General features: G+C 42.8%; 1 protein-coding gene across 1 annotated transcript in view; it reads left to right on the top strand.

Moving 5' to 3' along the window:
* The window catches only part of LOC144892260 (protein sidekick-2-like), a 71,506-nt gene that overhangs the window by 34,077 nt on the left and 19,034 nt on the right, over positions 1-18,395 (top strand). The window contains exon 5 of the mRNA XM_078778007.1: positions 7,499-7,637. Within this exon, the coding sequence (XP_078634133.1) occupies positions 7,499-7,637 (139 nt within the window). The remainder of the gene's footprint in view (positions 1-7,498; positions 7,638-18,395) is intronic.

The raw sequence follows: 18,395 nt of genomic DNA, 5'->3' as shown, positions 1-18,395 counted from the left end.
CATTAATTATTGTTATCCATATTCGCATAACAAAGGCTTGTTGAAAATTTGATGACAAGAGCTGAAATGGTACAAATAAAAAATAGGGGCAATACCCCTGGGGGCTCACCTGGTACAATAAAGCAGTGTACTACACCAACTAAAGGTATTTTAAACAGTATCACGGTATTTTAAACCAATTTTAATGGCTGCTAGATAGACAGGACAGTATGTACAATCATACTAAATCATACAATTTCAATGCACCCCCCTTCTCCCAGTAGACTGGTCCCCCGGGTAGATTTTCTTAATGCAATGGACAAACTTTGGTACATCACGGGTGATTAAGGTTGTGATCAAATTTCATCGAAATCGTTTGTGTAGTTTCAGAGCAGAAAGCAAATACCCATTTTGCGGGGTCAAACCTGGATCCACTTTGACCCACGGTAGATGCCCATAGTCCCCGATTTTTTTTTCATGCCGTAAACAAACTTGAGTTGCAACATCCCACATATCATTTGAGCCAAGTGTGGTCACAATCCCATCAGCGGTTTCGGAGAAGAAGTTGCAAGTGTTTACGGACTGACGGCGCACCATCCCACCATCCTATAAGCTCTCCGGAACTACGTAGTGTGTTCAAAAAGTATCCGACCTTTATTTTTCGTGCGTAAAAAAAAAGAAGCTAGGGAGGCGTTGATTGGTGCACGTATGTAGGCGATCCAAATGCACACGCGTGAATTTTTTCCCACCTGCAGAAGCTGTCATTCGACGGCAGACCGCCGATGAGTGAGGACATGTAAGTGAGCGCCGTCGGATTTTCGTTCTTGACAAAATGACGGAAAAATTTGAACAACGCTACTGCATCAAATTTTGTGTTTTTTGGCCTCGGGGATGTTGGATGCTTCCATTGTGATGACTGCAACTTGGTTTCTGGGTCGTACTCATAAACCCAGGACTCATCGCCAGTGATCACTGTGTTGAGGAAGCTGGGATCGCTGTTCACAGTCTCCAGCATGTCCTGTGCGATCTCCAAACGGAGTTGCTTCTGCTCAATCGTTAGCAGCTTTGGTACGAACTTCGCTGAGATTCTCCTGAAGCCCAAATCCTCCTTCATAATGGAATGAATGGTGTTGAATCTTGCGGATCGTTTCCACTTGGGAATCGCCAAGCTTTACACAAAATTTGATGCAGTAGCGTTGTTCAAGTTTTTCCGTCATTTTATCAAAAACGAAAATCCGACGGCGCTCACTTACATGTCCTCACTCATCGGCGGTCTGCCGTCGAATGACAGCTTCTGCAGGTGGGAAAAAATTCACGCGTGTGCATTAGGATCGCCTACATACATGCACCAATCAACGCCTCCCTAGCTTCTTTTTTTTTACGCACGAAAAATAAAGGTCGGATACTTTTTGAACACAGTAGTATGTTCCAGTTCAGCTAAAAAGAAGGTTATAACACACACACACACACACATGGAGATAACATATGGAGATACCCAAACACACACGCACACACGCACATGACGGGTGGCGAGAGGAAGGAGGCGTGCTCTGCCTTCTCCCTCTCGCCTGGGATGGAAAAGGCAGAGCGTCGAATACAACTGTTTCGAAGACAGTGAAGGCCGAACTGCAAAGGGCAGCCTCAACGGGAACGAGGAGCGCACAGGGGGCACACCGTATCACGCCGTTCGACATGCATTTGCAACACAGCCCCTGCAGCTTGGCGTTTTTTGTCAACCCCAGGCTGCCGGGAGCAAAGGCCCAAGCTTTGATGATTCCCTCTTGCTGAGTTCTGTCCACTGAGGACGAGAGAGGCAGAGATTCGTGGGATTGAGGACCGTGCCAAATTCAACATCTTCAATGAGCCGAAAAGCTTCATTCAACAGCTTCAGCTTCAAGGAGCAAAGACCCGAGGTTTGATGATTCCCTCTTGCTGAGTTCTGTCCACTGAAGACGAGAGAGGCAGAGATTCGTGGGATTGAGGACCGCGCCAAATTCAACATCTTCAATGAGCCGAAAAGCTTCATTCAACAGCTTCAGCTTCAAGGAGCAAAGACCCGAGCTTTGATGATTCCCTCTTGCCGAGTTCTGTCCACTGAGGATGAGAGAGGCAGAGATTTGTGGGATTGAGGACCACGCCAAATTCAACATCTTCAATGAGCCGAAAAGCTTCAAGCTTCGAAAAGCTTCATTCAACAGCTTCAGCTTCAAGGAGCAAAGACCGAGCTGAAAACGGCAGCTTCGGTGGGACCACATGTGAAGATGGCAACCGGTGAAGGGGGTTGATGTTGGACCATGTGTGCCCTGCAGAAACCTGGGGAGAACAAAGCACAGAAATAACAGAGGGTGTAAGACCACAAAGGAGGCGGTAGAACAGAGAGAGTCCGCCGATCTGTCTGCAATAGCAAAGAGACAGGCCCATAGACTCAGCTTCATCACGGGAGATTCTGATGATCTTGAAGGCCTTGGTTTCCACAGCATCAACCAGACGATGGTATGAGGCAGGGGAGCCAGTCCAGAGGGGAGAGCAGTACTCCATCAAGCTGCTGATGAAGGCTTTGTCGGTGGATCAGAGCTCACATGTGCCAAAGAAGGACTTTGTTGTACGAAGGGGAATGACCAGTCGGGGCTGGCTTTGGAGGCCAACTGAAATGTGGTTTTCCCAAGAGAAATCATGGTTGATAGTGAGACCCAGGAGTTTGAGTGATTGAACTTCCGAAAGAGGATTGTTAAGAAAGTGGATCTGAGGGTTTGCCATACAGTCTTGTCGGAGAGAGAGAGAGAGTGAGAATGTGGGATTTGTCAGGATTGAAAGACGTATTCCAAATTTTTTACCAGCTTGTGATTTTGTCAAGGTGTGAAGAGAGGGAAGAGCCTGCAGCATTTCTTTCTAAAGGATGAGGAATGTCATGGCACAGTGTGGAGTCATCAGCAAGTAGATAAAGAGGATTTTCCAGAGAGTCAGAGAGATCGTTTATGAAGATCAGGAATAGGACTAGGACCAGAATACTGCATTGGTGCACTCTAGCCTTGACAGGGAGGAGATATGAAAGGATTCTGTTGAGAGCCACACGTTAGCTACGAGAGTAGAGGAAGACAGTAAGCCATGTGGCCGAGTTAACATCAGGGGCGGTAGATATGGGAGACCGGTCCCGAAGTCCCAATCTTGAGTGAAATGCCAGACTCACCGGCTTTGAGGCAGCTCTCTGAAAATAGTCAGAGAGGTATTGACTCTCACACACATACAGTTCGATCGGAGTACCTTTTTTATACACTGCTCCTTTCCTATTCCATCTCCAGGTGCTGCATGATGTCATCGCTGGGCACCGAAGGGGGCTTGGCGATGACGTGTGCCAAAAGGGAGTACTCAGTTTTCATTCCATTTATTTGTCTGTTTGTTTCCTTTCTTGTTTTCTTGTTTGTCTGGGTGATATCTAAGCCATCCTTTGAGCTAGGAAGCTGATGTTTGTACATTATAGTGACCAAGTGATTTGGCTGTAAGGGATATTTTTGATTTATTGATATATTGATTAATCGATTAATTATTTAATTATTCGATTAATTACTTAATTCATTCATTTTCAAAAAGTTACAGATTTGGATGAAACACTGGTGGTTTACGTATGATATTAGCCAATTGATTAATAAATTAATTATTTTACAATCATTATTTATTTATTTTACTTCTTAATAATTTATTTATTTTCTTGCTCATCTGGGCAATATCTCAGGCACCTTTTGAGCTAGGAAGCTGATATTTGGACACGACAATGACCAAGTGATTTGGCTGTCAAGGCTATTTTTGATTTATTAATTAATTGATTGAGCCATTAATTATTCGATTTATTACTTAATTAATTAATTTTTTATGGTTACAGATTCGGATGAAACCGTGGTGGTTTAGGTATTCTATTAGCAAATTGATTAATTATTTTATGATTATTATTATTATTTTTCATTATTAATCACTTGTTTATTTTCTTGCTCATCTGGCCAATATCTCAGGCACCTCTTGAGCGAGGAAGCTGATATTTGGACACGACAATGACCAAGTGATTTGGCTGTCAAGGCTATTTTTGATTTATTAATTAATTGATTAAGCCATTAATTATTCGATTTATTACTTAATTAATTAATTTTTATGGTTACAGATTCGGATGAAACCGTGGTGGTTTAGGTATTCTATTAGCAAATTGATTAATTATTTTATGATAATTATTATTATTATTTTTCATTATTAATCACTTATTTATTTTCTTGCTCATCTGGGCAATATCTCAGGCACCTTTTGAGCTAGGAAGCTGATATTTGGACACAATAGTGACCAAGTGATGTGGCTATAAAGGATATTTTTGATTTATTGATTAATCGGTTGATCCATAAAATAATTTATTGATTAATCAATTAATCGATTAATTATTTAATTTTGCCAATTGATTAATTCTTTAATTAATTCTCAGAAAGTTACAGCTTCTGATGAAACACTGGTGGTTTAGGTATGCTATTAGTCAATTGATTAATAAATTTATTATTTTATGATTATTATTTATTTATTTTAATTATGAAATTAATCAATCAATTATTGTACATTTCTCCCTCCCAATACCGTCTCCATGTGCTGCACGGTGGCATCGCCGGGCACCGAAGGCGCCCCGGCGATGCCGCGTACTGGAGGATATGTTAATTATTTATTTATTTGGCATTGGGCTGGTGTACTTTGAATGTATCTGTACTTGTTTTTTTTTGTCTTTTTTTTAAGGGTTGTTGGCCACCACATTGTTTCTAGTACGAATTGTTAAACATAGCTTCAACTTCAACAAGGTTAAATCTGGAAATTCATCGCTGTCTTGCAGCAGTATTTGGTAATGATGAGCTATCATGGCAAGATGTCTACCCCTGATGAGCATCTCAAAGCAATTTGTGAAAGTGTAGACCTTGATGGAAATCTTCGTGCCACGACAGCAAAGGAATATCCACGAACATGGAGGAGGTGAATGCCCATCTCCTTCACATTGTCACATTACCGATGGCACATTTTACTGAAGAATTGTCCATTAGAATTGGGAGCACGTGAGCAATATTCCACCAGCACCTCAGTTGCCATCAATTGTGTAAAAGTAAGTTTCACTCGAGCCGTCCTAATCATTATGCATCGTTCTTCATTAATATATAATGCCGTCCGGAAACTTTCCATCCAAATCCGAGGTGAGCGAGCAAAGCCAAAAGCCATCTTTCCAGTGGAATTGTATCGACGTAAAGTAATAAACTGAGACTGCAGCACCCAGTCATTCCTCCCTCACTGATGCTTTCCAGCTCTCATTGGCTATCCCTTGGGGCCCGTTTCCCGGCCAGCCAATGAACACAAAGCAAGTGAAGGTCCAGTAATCTGAGAAGAGTGATGACAAGTCTGAGGTCTGATTATGCTTACTTCTTGTAACTTATACGAATGCAAACAGAGTGTCATTGTAGAAGGGTGTATGTGTGTGTGTTTTATTGGTAATGCAAGTTTTTTTTATGTACTGTCAGTTCATGAAATGTGCGATACGCATCATGAATCTTAATAACTAGTAAAAAGCCCGTCAAAAAATGACGGGTTGGAACAGTTTATTCGACGGTGCAGTCACGTGAGTGTGCCAAAGTCTGAAGCCTCGGCCTAGTGTCAGGTGTGCTTGTATATCTTCTTTATTTATTTGACATCCTGCGGACATAAATGAACACTCGTTTTACTCACATGTTCAGCTAATTTCACCTCCCTGCGCCTTGTATTTATTGGTATTTAAAAAAACGCTTCTGTACACCGCCCTTGAGGCTCGGTTTGCAAGCCACCGTCTACAGTTCCAATAGAAGAGACATAATTACTCTTTTATGGAAAATGTTTTTCGAGTTTGTTTTATCCTCAAAAATAGACCATGGTGAACGCACATTCGTGTTAAAAGATTGGCCTTCAAAACCTAACCTGATGAATGGGGACAGACATCTGTACAACACACACACAAACTGACATTGTGTTTTATATGGTAGATAATAGGCTTGTTTGTGTGTCTGTCCATCTGTAACATTCCGTTCCACCCATTGGTTGGACAGTTTGCCTGACTCCACCCACAATTTCCACTTTAAAAAAAATCATACAGTTGCCATGTTTAGGCTTGCTGCTATGCAAAGTCAGACATCTTTGGATCTGTCATATTCACAATCGTCATGCCCTCCCTATAACTTTTCCCTTCATTGTAAAATGACCAATGCGATAGTTAAACGGACGTCGATAGGCATCATGAGCCTTGTGACGATAGGCCTCAATGATGATAGAGGCAGCGGTCTGTTACCTTACGCACCGCTCAAATAACTATGTGGTATTCTTTCAAGCAGGGCTTAAACCCGTCATTATATATTTTCCGCATATCTTGCGGGATTGGGCACTTGATAGGCAACCATGGTGGGCCATATCCTGGTCACGATCACATATCCTATCCTCATATCTCGCAGGATTATGAGTTGGACAAGCAACCATGACGGGCCATAACCTCCTCATGGTGACACATCTTTTCCGCATATCTTGTGGGATTGTGAGTTGGACAGGTGACCGTGACAGGAGGGGAGGGGGTTTGAAGGCTTGAAGTGGGGAGGTGATTGATGCCTGAGGGTTGGGAGGGAGAGTCATGGGGTATTGAGGTTAGGGGAGAGAGCAAAGATGGGACAGAGTTGGGGGGGGGGGAGAGGTTGAGGCTTTGAGGGTGCAGGGAGGGAGAGGGGTCAGGTCAACGACTTCCAGAAGGGGGTGGATTGAGGAATCGTGGTGGGGGATGGGTGAAAGCTTGGAGTAGATAAGGGATTGAGGCCTTGGGGCTGGGAGGGGGGTTGTGGAGTTGTGGTGTTTTTGAATATTTGGAGAAGGAAGGGGATCAATGTCTTAGGGTTGGGAGGGGGAGGGTGAGGACTTGGGGTTTGTGAATGGCTGTGGGGGAGCGCAAAATGAATCCGTCAAAATGACTTGCGTTAGGGGAACGAGCGGAGTAGTGGGCATGAGAAAAGTGTGGCAAGTTCAGGGATACCACAAGGGGGCTAAATTTAAAATGGGAAAATTTGTTTGTTTCACAAAACCCTCTCACACACACAGCACACTCAGCAAAGATGTACACAGTCATCCATCTGTACTCAAGCTACCTAGATGTCCTGCCAAAATCTCTGGACCCCTCGATCTCCCGAGCTGCTATAGGTACCAATCTAATTACAATTTAAACCTATCTACTGTTTCTGCTGCCACTACCTTACCAAGGAGACCATTCCATGCATTAACTACTCTTCCGTACTACTGTCTTAACTCTCGTCTTCTTTATTATATATGTCTAGCTAGGCCCAGAATCAATCTAGTAGCCCAATGCTGAACCCTGTCCATGACAACTCTCTTTCCTGGGATTTAGCAATCACCGTTAAGGTTCAATGAATGATTCTAATTGTTGCATGGAACAGTTTTATGAAAACCATGGTTTGTGTGCTGTGCGCGTATTTTACCTCCTTTACAGATCTCCTCCCAGGCCAAGTCCAGGAAGCTTGCATTACTCAGATGAGGACATCCCATCCAAGTACTCGAGCCTGGAAAAGACTGAGACAAACGGAAGCATCAGCCACAAAGACAAGCTGTCAGACATCCCTGAGGGTCCGGTGTGTATTGCTTTATCCATCACTCCGAAAGACAATGCATCATATTATGTACACAGACAAGCAAGAGGCAAATTTAAATAAATAAAAAACAAGGACAGCCCCCCCATCCTAAACCCTAACGGCACATTAAAAATACGTGTAGATTTTGCATTAAAAATACGTGTAGATTTTGCATTAAAAATACGTGTAGATTTTGCATTAAAAATACGTGTAGATTTTGCATTAAAAATACGTGTAGATTTTGCATTAAAAATACGTGTAGATTTTGCATTAAAAATACGTGTAGATTTTGCATTAAAAATACGTGTAGATTTTGCATTAAAAATACGTGTAGATTTTGCATTAAAAATACGTAAATATAAGTGATGTGCTGGGAGTGGGGATGGTGACGTGAATCATGATACTAAAATACGCAATCGTTGTCTGTCTGTCTGTGTGTATTTTTGACCACGATGGATTCAGTCGTTACTTATCCAATCTCAACCAAACTAGACAGGAGGACGAAGAGTCACACGGCACAGGTTGGGGTGACTAAATCCCCCTCCCCCCCCCCCCCCCCACCGTCCCCACCGTCCCCACCCCACCCGCACCCTTCCCAACGGAGTATTCCGCCTTCGGTGAAATCCGTGTTAATGTGTATATCCGTGTTAATATAGCTGATCATGCAATTTAATAGCAAAAGTAAAAACTAGAAAGCATCTGAAAATTCAAAGCCCATCCGTGTCTGTTTGTATTCAGACGTTTTCTTCTTCCTCTTCTTCTTCCATATGCTAAAAGTATTGAAAACAGTTTTTAAAAAATACAAAATGAAAATTGATGATTTATGGAGCCTTGACCTTTAGATCTAAAAAAAAAAAAAATCAGCTTCGAGCTTTTGATTGGTGAACCTATTCTGTGACCCAATATGCAAATTCTTTTTTTTTTTACTTCAGGTGAATTGGACAAAAATTGATGATTTTATGCAACCTTGACCTTTGACCTTTTGATCTAAAAAAAAACAATTGACTCCTACCTTTTGATTAGTGAACCAATTAAGTGACCCAATATGCAAATTCTTAAAATTTCAGGTCAATCAGATGAAAATTGATTTTATGTGATGCTGACCTTTTGACCTTTTGAGAAAATTATTAATATGACTTCTCTATATTATCATAATAAAGCTTTGGTGAAAATTTGATGACAAAACTCAAACGGTAAAAAAGGTTACAGCCCAGACAGCTACATACACACACACACACACACACACACACACACACACACACACACACACACACACACACACAAACCCAGAAAAACAGACACACACAAACACAGAAAAAGAGACACACACACACACACACACACACACACACACACACACACACACACACACACAAACACAGAAAAACAGACACACACACACACACACACAAACACAGAAAAACAGACACACACAAACACAGAAAAACATACACGCATGCACGCACGCACACACACACACACAAACACACAGACACACACCCAGACAGACACAGACAGACACCCAGAAGTGATTGCAAAACCCCATCTCCTGCTGTGCACGAGACGGGCTAACAACACTTGTGATAATATCATAATATTAATGTTATTACAAAACAATATTTATACTAATAATATCCCTCTTAGTGTAGGCTGCTATGTCTTAAAAATGGCTGTCGTGTTTTTTTTTTGTTAAAAGCAAAATCCACTTGATTCCTTGTCTTTGGGGTGTCACATGTTCGAAAAAATAGGTTGTTAATTTTTTTAAACGGATTAAGGGTGTCAAATCCAAGATGGCCGCCAAAATATATAAATTCCATTAAAACTGGTATTCTGAACACAGTATGAGGTCCAAATTAATGATAATACCCATAATTTCAATACCAAGGAGTTCAAAAACAATTAATTTCAATATGGCAGTCAAATTCAAATTCAATTTCAATATGGCAGAAGGAAGCGGCATTGACCAGGCTTGGGTCGAAGCTGGACTATATTCTCCAACAACCGTAACGCAAATCCTAAATGGAAAACATCTCTACAGGTCCCTAGAAGCACATACTGTAACATTGCTTGCTCTATACCATCTCTTCTTTGACAGGTTCCTAACAAAAGCACCAGAAGAGAAAGTGTTCCTAAGTGAAGCGTCCATTGATTTGGAAAAAGCATATCAGAAAGATATCAGCATGAACACAGGCAACCGTCAAAACCTCAGAGATGCCGTCAGAGAAACCATGACCATGTTCGAATCTAGAGATATCCTCACAAAGTTGGGACAGTTTGAAAGCAATCCAGCACCAATTCAACACTACATCCGTAACTACTTGAGGCAGTTTGAAACTATCCTTCAGTATATTAGAGCTACCAGACAACGGGACCTGCTGCTGCATATGGAAAGCACTGAAGCTCTTATCAAGTACTTCTTTGCTCACGACCACCTGAACTACGCACGTTTGCTCCCTTTGTACCTGTCAACAATGCAGCAAACAGAACAAGTTTTTCCAGATGTCTGGGCAGAACTCCTGAAAGGAAATTTCTGTGTGACGAAGGGGATTGCTGCATTCACTTCAATAGGTCCAGATCACGGAATTGAGCAGAAGAACCGCAAACTCAAGGTCATTGGAGGCATTACTGGAATAACCCAAATTGAGAGAGCTCTAGACCGTTTCTTCCTGATTGCACCTGACTTGTCTAATCTAGTAGAGGAGTTTCAAAGAGAATATGGCATGGAAGGTGCTGATACCAGAGACCAACACCACGAGATCACAGGGGGAAAGTCCACCCGAGTAATGAGAAATTCCGCTAGATTGACAGAGGTATTTGTTGTTCATGGAGACCCATTCGTAACCGATGAGAGTGACCTGTGTAACCTTGTTACCAAGAAAGTAATTGATGAAAAGGTAACAAAGGACATAGTAGACCGCGATGCCATCGGACAACAGTTGTTCCAGACATTTGTCAAAGAACGCCTTACAGAAGGAAAACTTTCAGTGTGGGATCCAATGAAGAGAAAGAACATAGGCACTTTCAAAAGTGCCAACACAGTGAAGAAAGTGAAAGCAGGTGACAAACTCATTAAAGTCAAAGAAGAACGAGGACTCCTACAGAGGTTTATAGTAGCATCAAGAAGCCGTCCAGACCTTGATCTAAAGGACTGTATTGGGAAGTATGAATTTGGAATTGTTCCACGTGCCCTTTTCGCTTCGGATGGGTCACTTCTCCTAGCATATGACAAGGCTAAGGTCCTTCATCATCTTGAAGCGCTAGTTACCAAGGAGCAACCTAGCCCAACAGAAGCCACAAGCGATCCAGCTAATGCCATACCGAGTGTTTCTGGCGACCAAGTATTGAGTGAAAACTCCCAAACTGAAGTACCACCCCAAGCCGAGGCGCCTGAAGTACAAGAAGCGCAGCCTGAGCAAGAAGCTTCAACTGACATGTCCGACATGTCTGAGAAATTTAAAGTTGTAGTCATAGATGGCATGGCCCTCGTTAACTCCATCTCCAAGACAGACAAAATGAAAACATGCAGTGGTTTTGCCATGTCATTTCTTGAAAAGCTTATCAGGATTGCAGCTAACTACGACGAAGTAAGACTGGTATTTGACAGATACGTCGAAAGTTCTCTGAAAGAGCAAATGAGAAAAAAGAGAACAAAGGGAAACTCGACCTACTATCACATCCAAGATAGTACACTGATCCAGAATATTTCCTTGAAGGACTTCCTTTCAAGTGTCAAAACCAAGGCAGAACTTGTAGAGTATTTAGCTGCAAAGACTCTGGATCACAGCAACAGCTCTGCCAACAAATTGAAGAAGTTCATGGTAACCTTCGGCACTGAGACAAAAGGCAATGTAAGTGTGCCTGATGAATTGGTAAAACACGGTCATGAAGAAGCGGATACGTTACTCTTGCTCCATGCCCTAACAGTTAACGGCGATGTAGAACTTGTAATAGACTCTCCAGATACCGATGTCTTCTTGCTGATGATCCACATGTATCCACAGCTACCTGCTGAGACATATTTCCTTACCGGAAAAGGAAAACTGAATAGGAAAATTGCAGTCAAACCTATCTTTGAAAAGTTAGGAGTTAACCGCGCCTCAGCTATTCTCGGGTTTCATTCTTTCACAGGATCAGATATGTGTGGCAGGTTCGCCGGCAGGACAAAGGACTGGTGTATGAAGGTGTTCATGTCCTGCGATGATATGATACTGGATTCACTTGCTTCACTTGGCAAATCTGCTGCTACACCCTCTCCAAACGCAATTGACCAACTGGAAAGGTTCGTTTGCTTGTTGTACAGATCCAAAACACACACCAAAGTAAATGCACTACTATGGTTCTTGTACTCAAATCGACAGGCCGAGGGAGAGAGTCTGCCTCCAACCTCTGGATCATTGACACCACACATTCTGCGAGCACATTATATTGCAATGATATGGATGCAGGCATGCGAAAGTCAACCGTCCCTTCCTTCTCCCACTGACTACGGATGGAAGTCAGAGGAAAATAGATTTCTTCCGGTGATGTGTTTGAACCCTCCAGCACCAGAGGCCGTGACTAAGCTGGTAAAATGTGGCTGCAAATCAGGATGCAAAGGAAACTCCTGTAGTTGCCGCAGCAATAAACTCCCATGCACAGAGGTCTGTAGCTGTTTGAACTACGGCTGTAGCAACAATGAACAATCAGCTCAGAACATTGTGGGAGATGAACACGAGGACTTGTAAGGTAAAACGGATGATTGTGAGACAGGAATATTTAAATATGGTCAAACAGGAAATTACATTACGCTATCATTGTTATAGCAATGTGGACCTTTGTGTAAAACAGTGGTAGCCATATTGGATTTTCTCACTATTTCTCACTATGGCTGGCATCCACCGATTTCAACGAATCAGTAACATGTTTCCCCAACGGCCTAGCATTACTTATGTGGGCATTACCACCAAAATGGACCTATTTCATCATTCACAATTTGTGTTATCAAGAACATTAAGTTTTTGTACTGTGGTTATTTAAGAAGTGGCGGCCATCTTGGATTTTGATTTTGAACTCCTTGGTATTGAAATTATGGGTACTAGGGCGTGCCCGTACTATATATATATCTAAAATTATATCCCCCCCCTCCATTTACATGAAATGGTTTGGTCCATTCGCAAAGCCAAAGCGAACGGCTTGCGAGTACGGTAGAACCCCTCCCCTCTATTTACATGAAATGGTTTGGTCCATTCGCAAAGCCAAAGCGAACGGCTTGCGAGTACGGTGACCATACCTTGGGAACCACTTGTCCGATTAATTTCAAACCTTGAAAAGGCACATCCTCGGGTCCCCAGCAATATACCTGGCAAGTTTCAATTAGATCGGACCCGTGGTTGTCGAGAAACAGCGGTCACAGACAAACACACAGACACACAGAGATTACTGGAATTATAGATAGACTAGGGCATGCCCGTACGTGGGTGCAATGCCCGTACGTGGGTACGTGGGTACGTGGGTGCGAGTACGGTGACAATCCCCCCCCCTCTATTTACATGAAATGGTTTGGTCCATGAAATGTTTTGGTCCATTCGCAACGCCAAAGCGAACGGCGAACGGCTTGCGAGTACAGTGACAATCCCCCCCCTCTATTTACATGAAATGGTTTGGTCCATTCGCAACGACCACAGAACCCCCCCCCCCCCCCCCCTCTATTTACATGAAATGGTTTGGTCCATTCGCAACGGCCAAAGCGAACGGCGAACGGCTAAATCGCCATAGCTCGGTAACTACTTGTCCGATTAATATGAAACCTTGAAAAGGCACATCCTCGGGTCCCCAGCAATATACCTGGCAAGTTTAAAGTATATCGGACCCGTGGTTGTCGAGAAACAGCGGTCACAAACAAACATACACACACACAGAGATTAGTGGAATTATAGATAGATTATCATTAATTTGGACCTCATACTGTGTTCAGAATACCAGTTTTAATGGAATTTATATATTTTGGCGGCCATCTTGGATTTGACACCCTTAATCCGTTTAAAAAAATTAACAACCTATTTTTTCGAACATGTGACACCCCAAAGACAAGGAATCAAGTGGAATTTTGCTTTTAACAAAAAAAAACACGAAATGACATACCAGCCTACACTATCTCCCCAAGGGGTTTTTCAACTTCGTGCAAACGCGGTGTTAACATGTATAAATAGCTTATTGTGGCATTTTGTGGGGCAAGTCTACAATAAATAAATAAAATTATAAACCACAAACACGTATGATTTCCTTTTTAAACAGTCGCTACTGCTGTTTAACACTAAACTGAAAGAAGTCTGGAGGAATCCCAGCATCGTTGAGCCATTCAATGCTTTTTGCATCCACCACAGACTAATGGACCTGAGCCTAGATCTACTATAATCTATATATCCAAGACAGGATAATAACATAACCCTTCCTGCCACTCCCATAAGGAGTAGGTGTACTAGTATAAATTAATCAACAAGGATTGAGGGTGGTAGAGTAGGTAGTGGAGATAGTAAAGTGTATCAAAATAAATAAATAATTCAAGGTGGTATGTTAGTTGCATGGATGGTGGTGTATATTGTATAAATACATAATTCAAAGTTACATGTGGCAGTGAAGATGGTAAACTTGTATAAATAAATAATGGCTCCTGCAAGCAAATACCATCCTGTACTATTCTCTCCCATCAAATGTTTTTTTTTTTAATTTGCCCAAATTCTAAGTTGGCTCCAATCCCAAAAACATTTGATTGCCTCATCCCCCAGCACTGTTGCATAAACATGTCGAATATGAAACAAATGCATCCATTCATTTTCGAGTCGAGGCTGCGGACAGACGCACGGACAGATATGATGCATAATGTAAGCTTACAGCCCGCCCGACGCCCATTTGGGGCCTACAAAGGCAGGCACAAACACTCAGAGCCAGCAATGGGAGGGTAACTGAGAAGTATAATGCCATGGAAATGCAGACACATTTAACCGCATACATCACATTCATCGAACTCCCTCCGACACTTTTTCCCTCCAAGTCTGCCATTTGTTGACTCAGCAACCTCGGTGCATTGCCATGAAAGTCACACTTTTAAGATTCCTCTTGCTGGCACTGGTTTAGCCTATCGACCATGTGTGTAGCCGACTTCTCACAAAGAGGCTGAGTGCGGAGCCGTACAAATACTGTACGGGGCACTGCGGCGTGCAGGTGAGGAATCAAGGTAGAAAAATGTAAAACAATATTGATAGAATAACTCAGTGGTTGTTTGTACTCTTCTCGGTTTTCCAGGTTGGCTGCCTTCCCTTGTGGAATTACATCAAACTAAATGTCAATCAAAGTGTTTTGCGTGGTGTTGCGTCACGAGGTTATGATGGCTGCCCTATCTTGAAAGCAGACTGTGGGCATTAGATATCCCAAAGATAGTGAAATTTGTGCTTTCCGAAGAACCACCATTTTCATCATTAGTCTCCTCTCAGATCAATGTAAATTGTAAAGGAGACTTTAGTGGATCCTGTTTTAACTTTGGTTGGTCTGAAATGAGTCACAACATTGAATTGTAATGCTGAAACAAGAGTTTCCTGGGGTGGTTTAAACAATTTAAATAAAAAAAACATAGGGGCAATACCCCTGGCGCTCACCTGGTAGAATAAACAGTATACTGCACTGACTAAAGGTATTTTCAACCAATTTTAATGGTTGCTAGAAGACAGGGCAGCATGTAGAATCATACTAACATAAACATGACTTTAAACAAACAAAAAAATACCTATTTGGGGGGGGCAACCCCCCCCCCCCCCCCTAACCCTGCATACCTCCTCAGACCCCAATTTTTCTAATGCCTTGAACAAACATTGGTACATCACGGGTGATGAAGGTTGTGGTGAAGTTTCATCGGAATTGCATGTGTAGTTTCTGAGAAGAAAGCAAATACCTATTTCGGGGGGGGGGGGAGGGGCGTGGGGTCAAACCTGGACCCACTTTGACCCACTTTGACCCCCCTTGGCCCCATTTTGATTTTCTTAGCGCCGTGAACAAACTTCGGTACATTACGGGTGATGAAGGTTGTGGTCACGTTTCATCGAAATATTGTGTGTAGTTTCAGAGGAAAAAGCAAATACCTATTTGGGGGGGGGGGGGGTTGGGGTCAACCCTGGATCCACTTTGACCCCCTGGTAAACCCCCTTAGACCCCAACATTTTAAAATGCTGTGAACAAACTTTAGTCACAACAACAAATATCATTTATGCCAAGTTTGGTCACAATCCCTTCAGCGGTTTCGGAGAAGAAGTTGCAAGTGTTTACGGACTGATGGACGGACCGACGGACGGACGACGTGCCATCGCATAAGCTTCCCTGAACTTCGTTCCAGGTGAGCTAACAAGACCGATAGTCTAACGACAGCGTAGCCAGGCTTGTTTGACACTTCATTTGAAGAGAATAGTATGATCTGGGTTGGGTTACAAGTTAACAAATAATGAAAGTATCAAAAAATTTTGACCAGGCATGGACAGCTGGTTCGTGAATGGCTTGGGTAAAAAAAGGCGAATGGCAAACGATGTACCAATAAATTCCACATTCCTGTTCCACCTTCAATCGAACGTCAGGCATTGACAGCTGGTTCGTGAATGACTTGGACAAAAAAACGTACCCCGTCTGAATGTTGCTATATCCAGTTCATGGTAAAACTGCAATGGGGAATCCGCGAATGTCACGGATGAAAACCCTTACGTCATTTCCTCATTCTGTTTTAAACTCAATATCTCTATATTTTCATTCCAAACAGCATCATTCATCATTCCAATCACAAATTAATACTATGGTACTAATGTATCAAAATATAATGTTAAATCACGATTGTATTGGGATATTTATCAAACCAGCGAACTGTTGTCATCTGTTCACTTCCGGGTTTGGGAAAGAGGTTCGTGTCGATCACATTTCAAAATCGTAATTGTATTGAGGAATTTCTGAAACCTCCTACCTACCTTACAACACCTGCTGGGACACCAAAAAGTTCCACAGAAGGTTATTAGCCCCCCATTGAACTTAGTCCGAAACAGGGGCTTATGGATTTGGTCTCGTCCGTCCATATGTCCGTGCCTCCGCAACCATATCTCGGAGATGTATGGACCGATTTTGGCCATACTAGGCAGAAAGACAACACATGATGGTATACATATGCACATCATTTTGTTTCGCGATGCAATCAAAGATGGCCGACTGGCGGCTATTTTACTTGTAAAAAAAACCCCGATGTTGAACACATCCTCAAACATTTATTGGAAATACATTTGCTGATATTGTTTAAACCTGGCACACAGTTAACAAATTATGGCTTACATAAGCACGTCATTTTTTTTACGAGATTAGATCCAAGATGGCCGACTGACGGCTATTTTGTTACTTAAACATGTCCCCAACTATTTATTGAACCTGTATGGTCAGATTTTGTTCAAACTTGGCATAAGCAGTGTAGATGATGGCATACACATATACCTCACTTTATTTTGCTATCTGATTAGAGATGGTCGACTGGTAGACTGGCAGCCATTTTAGTTGTAAAACTAGAACAATGTTGCTGCTCCTGGACTCTGTGTCCTTTCCTCCTGACAAGGTGGAAAAGTTTCTGTCAACCCTCGACTCTGATTCTGCAACTGGTCCTGACGGCATCAGCCCACGGGTCCTAAAATCATGTGCTTCCGCTCTTTCACTCCCTCTTTCTGTTCTCTTCACCCTCTCTTTTGCTCAAGGTCATCTGCCATCTGCTTGGAAATCAGCCAACATCACCGCTTTGCACAAAAAAGGTGCAAAAACAGATCCCAGCAACTACAGACCAATCAGCCTTCTCCCAATTATCAGCAAAGTCATGGAATCCATCATTGCTTCAGATATGAAATCTTTCCTCTTCTCCAATGGCTTGATCTCTGATCATCAATTTGGTTTCAGACCTGGTCACTCTACTCTGGACATGCTGCTTCTGCTTTCTCAACAATGGATGGAGGTCCTCAACGCCAAACAGGAAATTAGAGCCGTCTCCCTTGACATTTCACGTGCCTTCGATACGGTCTGGCACCCTGCTCTGCTCACCAAACCCTCCTCCTTTGGTATCCATGGAAATCTCCACGCATGGCTGGCGGACTTCCTCTCTGGTCGTAGTCAACGTGTGGCCCTGAATGGGTTTCTCTCATCTCCTCTTCCTGTTCAGGCTGGAGTTCCCCAAGGTAGTGTTCTGGGCCCTGTGCTTTTTCTGGTCTTCATCAATGATCTCTCTGACTCTCTTGAAAATCCTCTCTATCTCTTTGCTGACGACTCTACTCTCTGTCGCTCCATTCCTCATCCCTCAGATCGGCAGTCTGCAGCCTCCTCACTCTCTGCAGACCTGGACAAAATCACAGACTGGGCAAACAAATGGAACATGTCTTTCAATCCTGATAAATCTCACACTCTTACGATGTCTCTCCGAAAAGACCGACTGGAAAACCCTCCCATCCACTTTCTGAATAATCCTCTCCAAGAAGTTCTGTCACTCAAGCTTTTGGGTCTCACTATTTGCCATGATCTTTCCTGGGAAAACCACATTTCAAATCTGGCCTCCAAAGCCAGTCGCCGACTGGGCATCCTCCGTCGTGCGAAGTCCTTCCTTGGCACACCTGAGCTCCTCACCACATACAAGGCTTTCATCCGCAGCTCTATGGAATACTGCTCTCCCCTCTGGTCTGGTGCTCCTGCCTCACACCTATCCCATCTTCACGCTGTTGAAACCAA

The sequence above is a fragment of the Myxine glutinosa genome, chromosome 5, assembly GCF_964187855.1.
Source record: "Myxine glutinosa chromosome 5, kmMyxGlut1.1, whole genome shotgun sequence".
Taxonomy (NCBI): Eukaryota; Metazoa; Chordata; class Myxini; order Myxiniformes; family Myxinidae; genus Myxine; species Myxine glutinosa.
The sequence above is the reverse complement of the archived record's forward strand: the minus strand, read 5'-3'. Positions and strand labels throughout refer to the sequence as shown.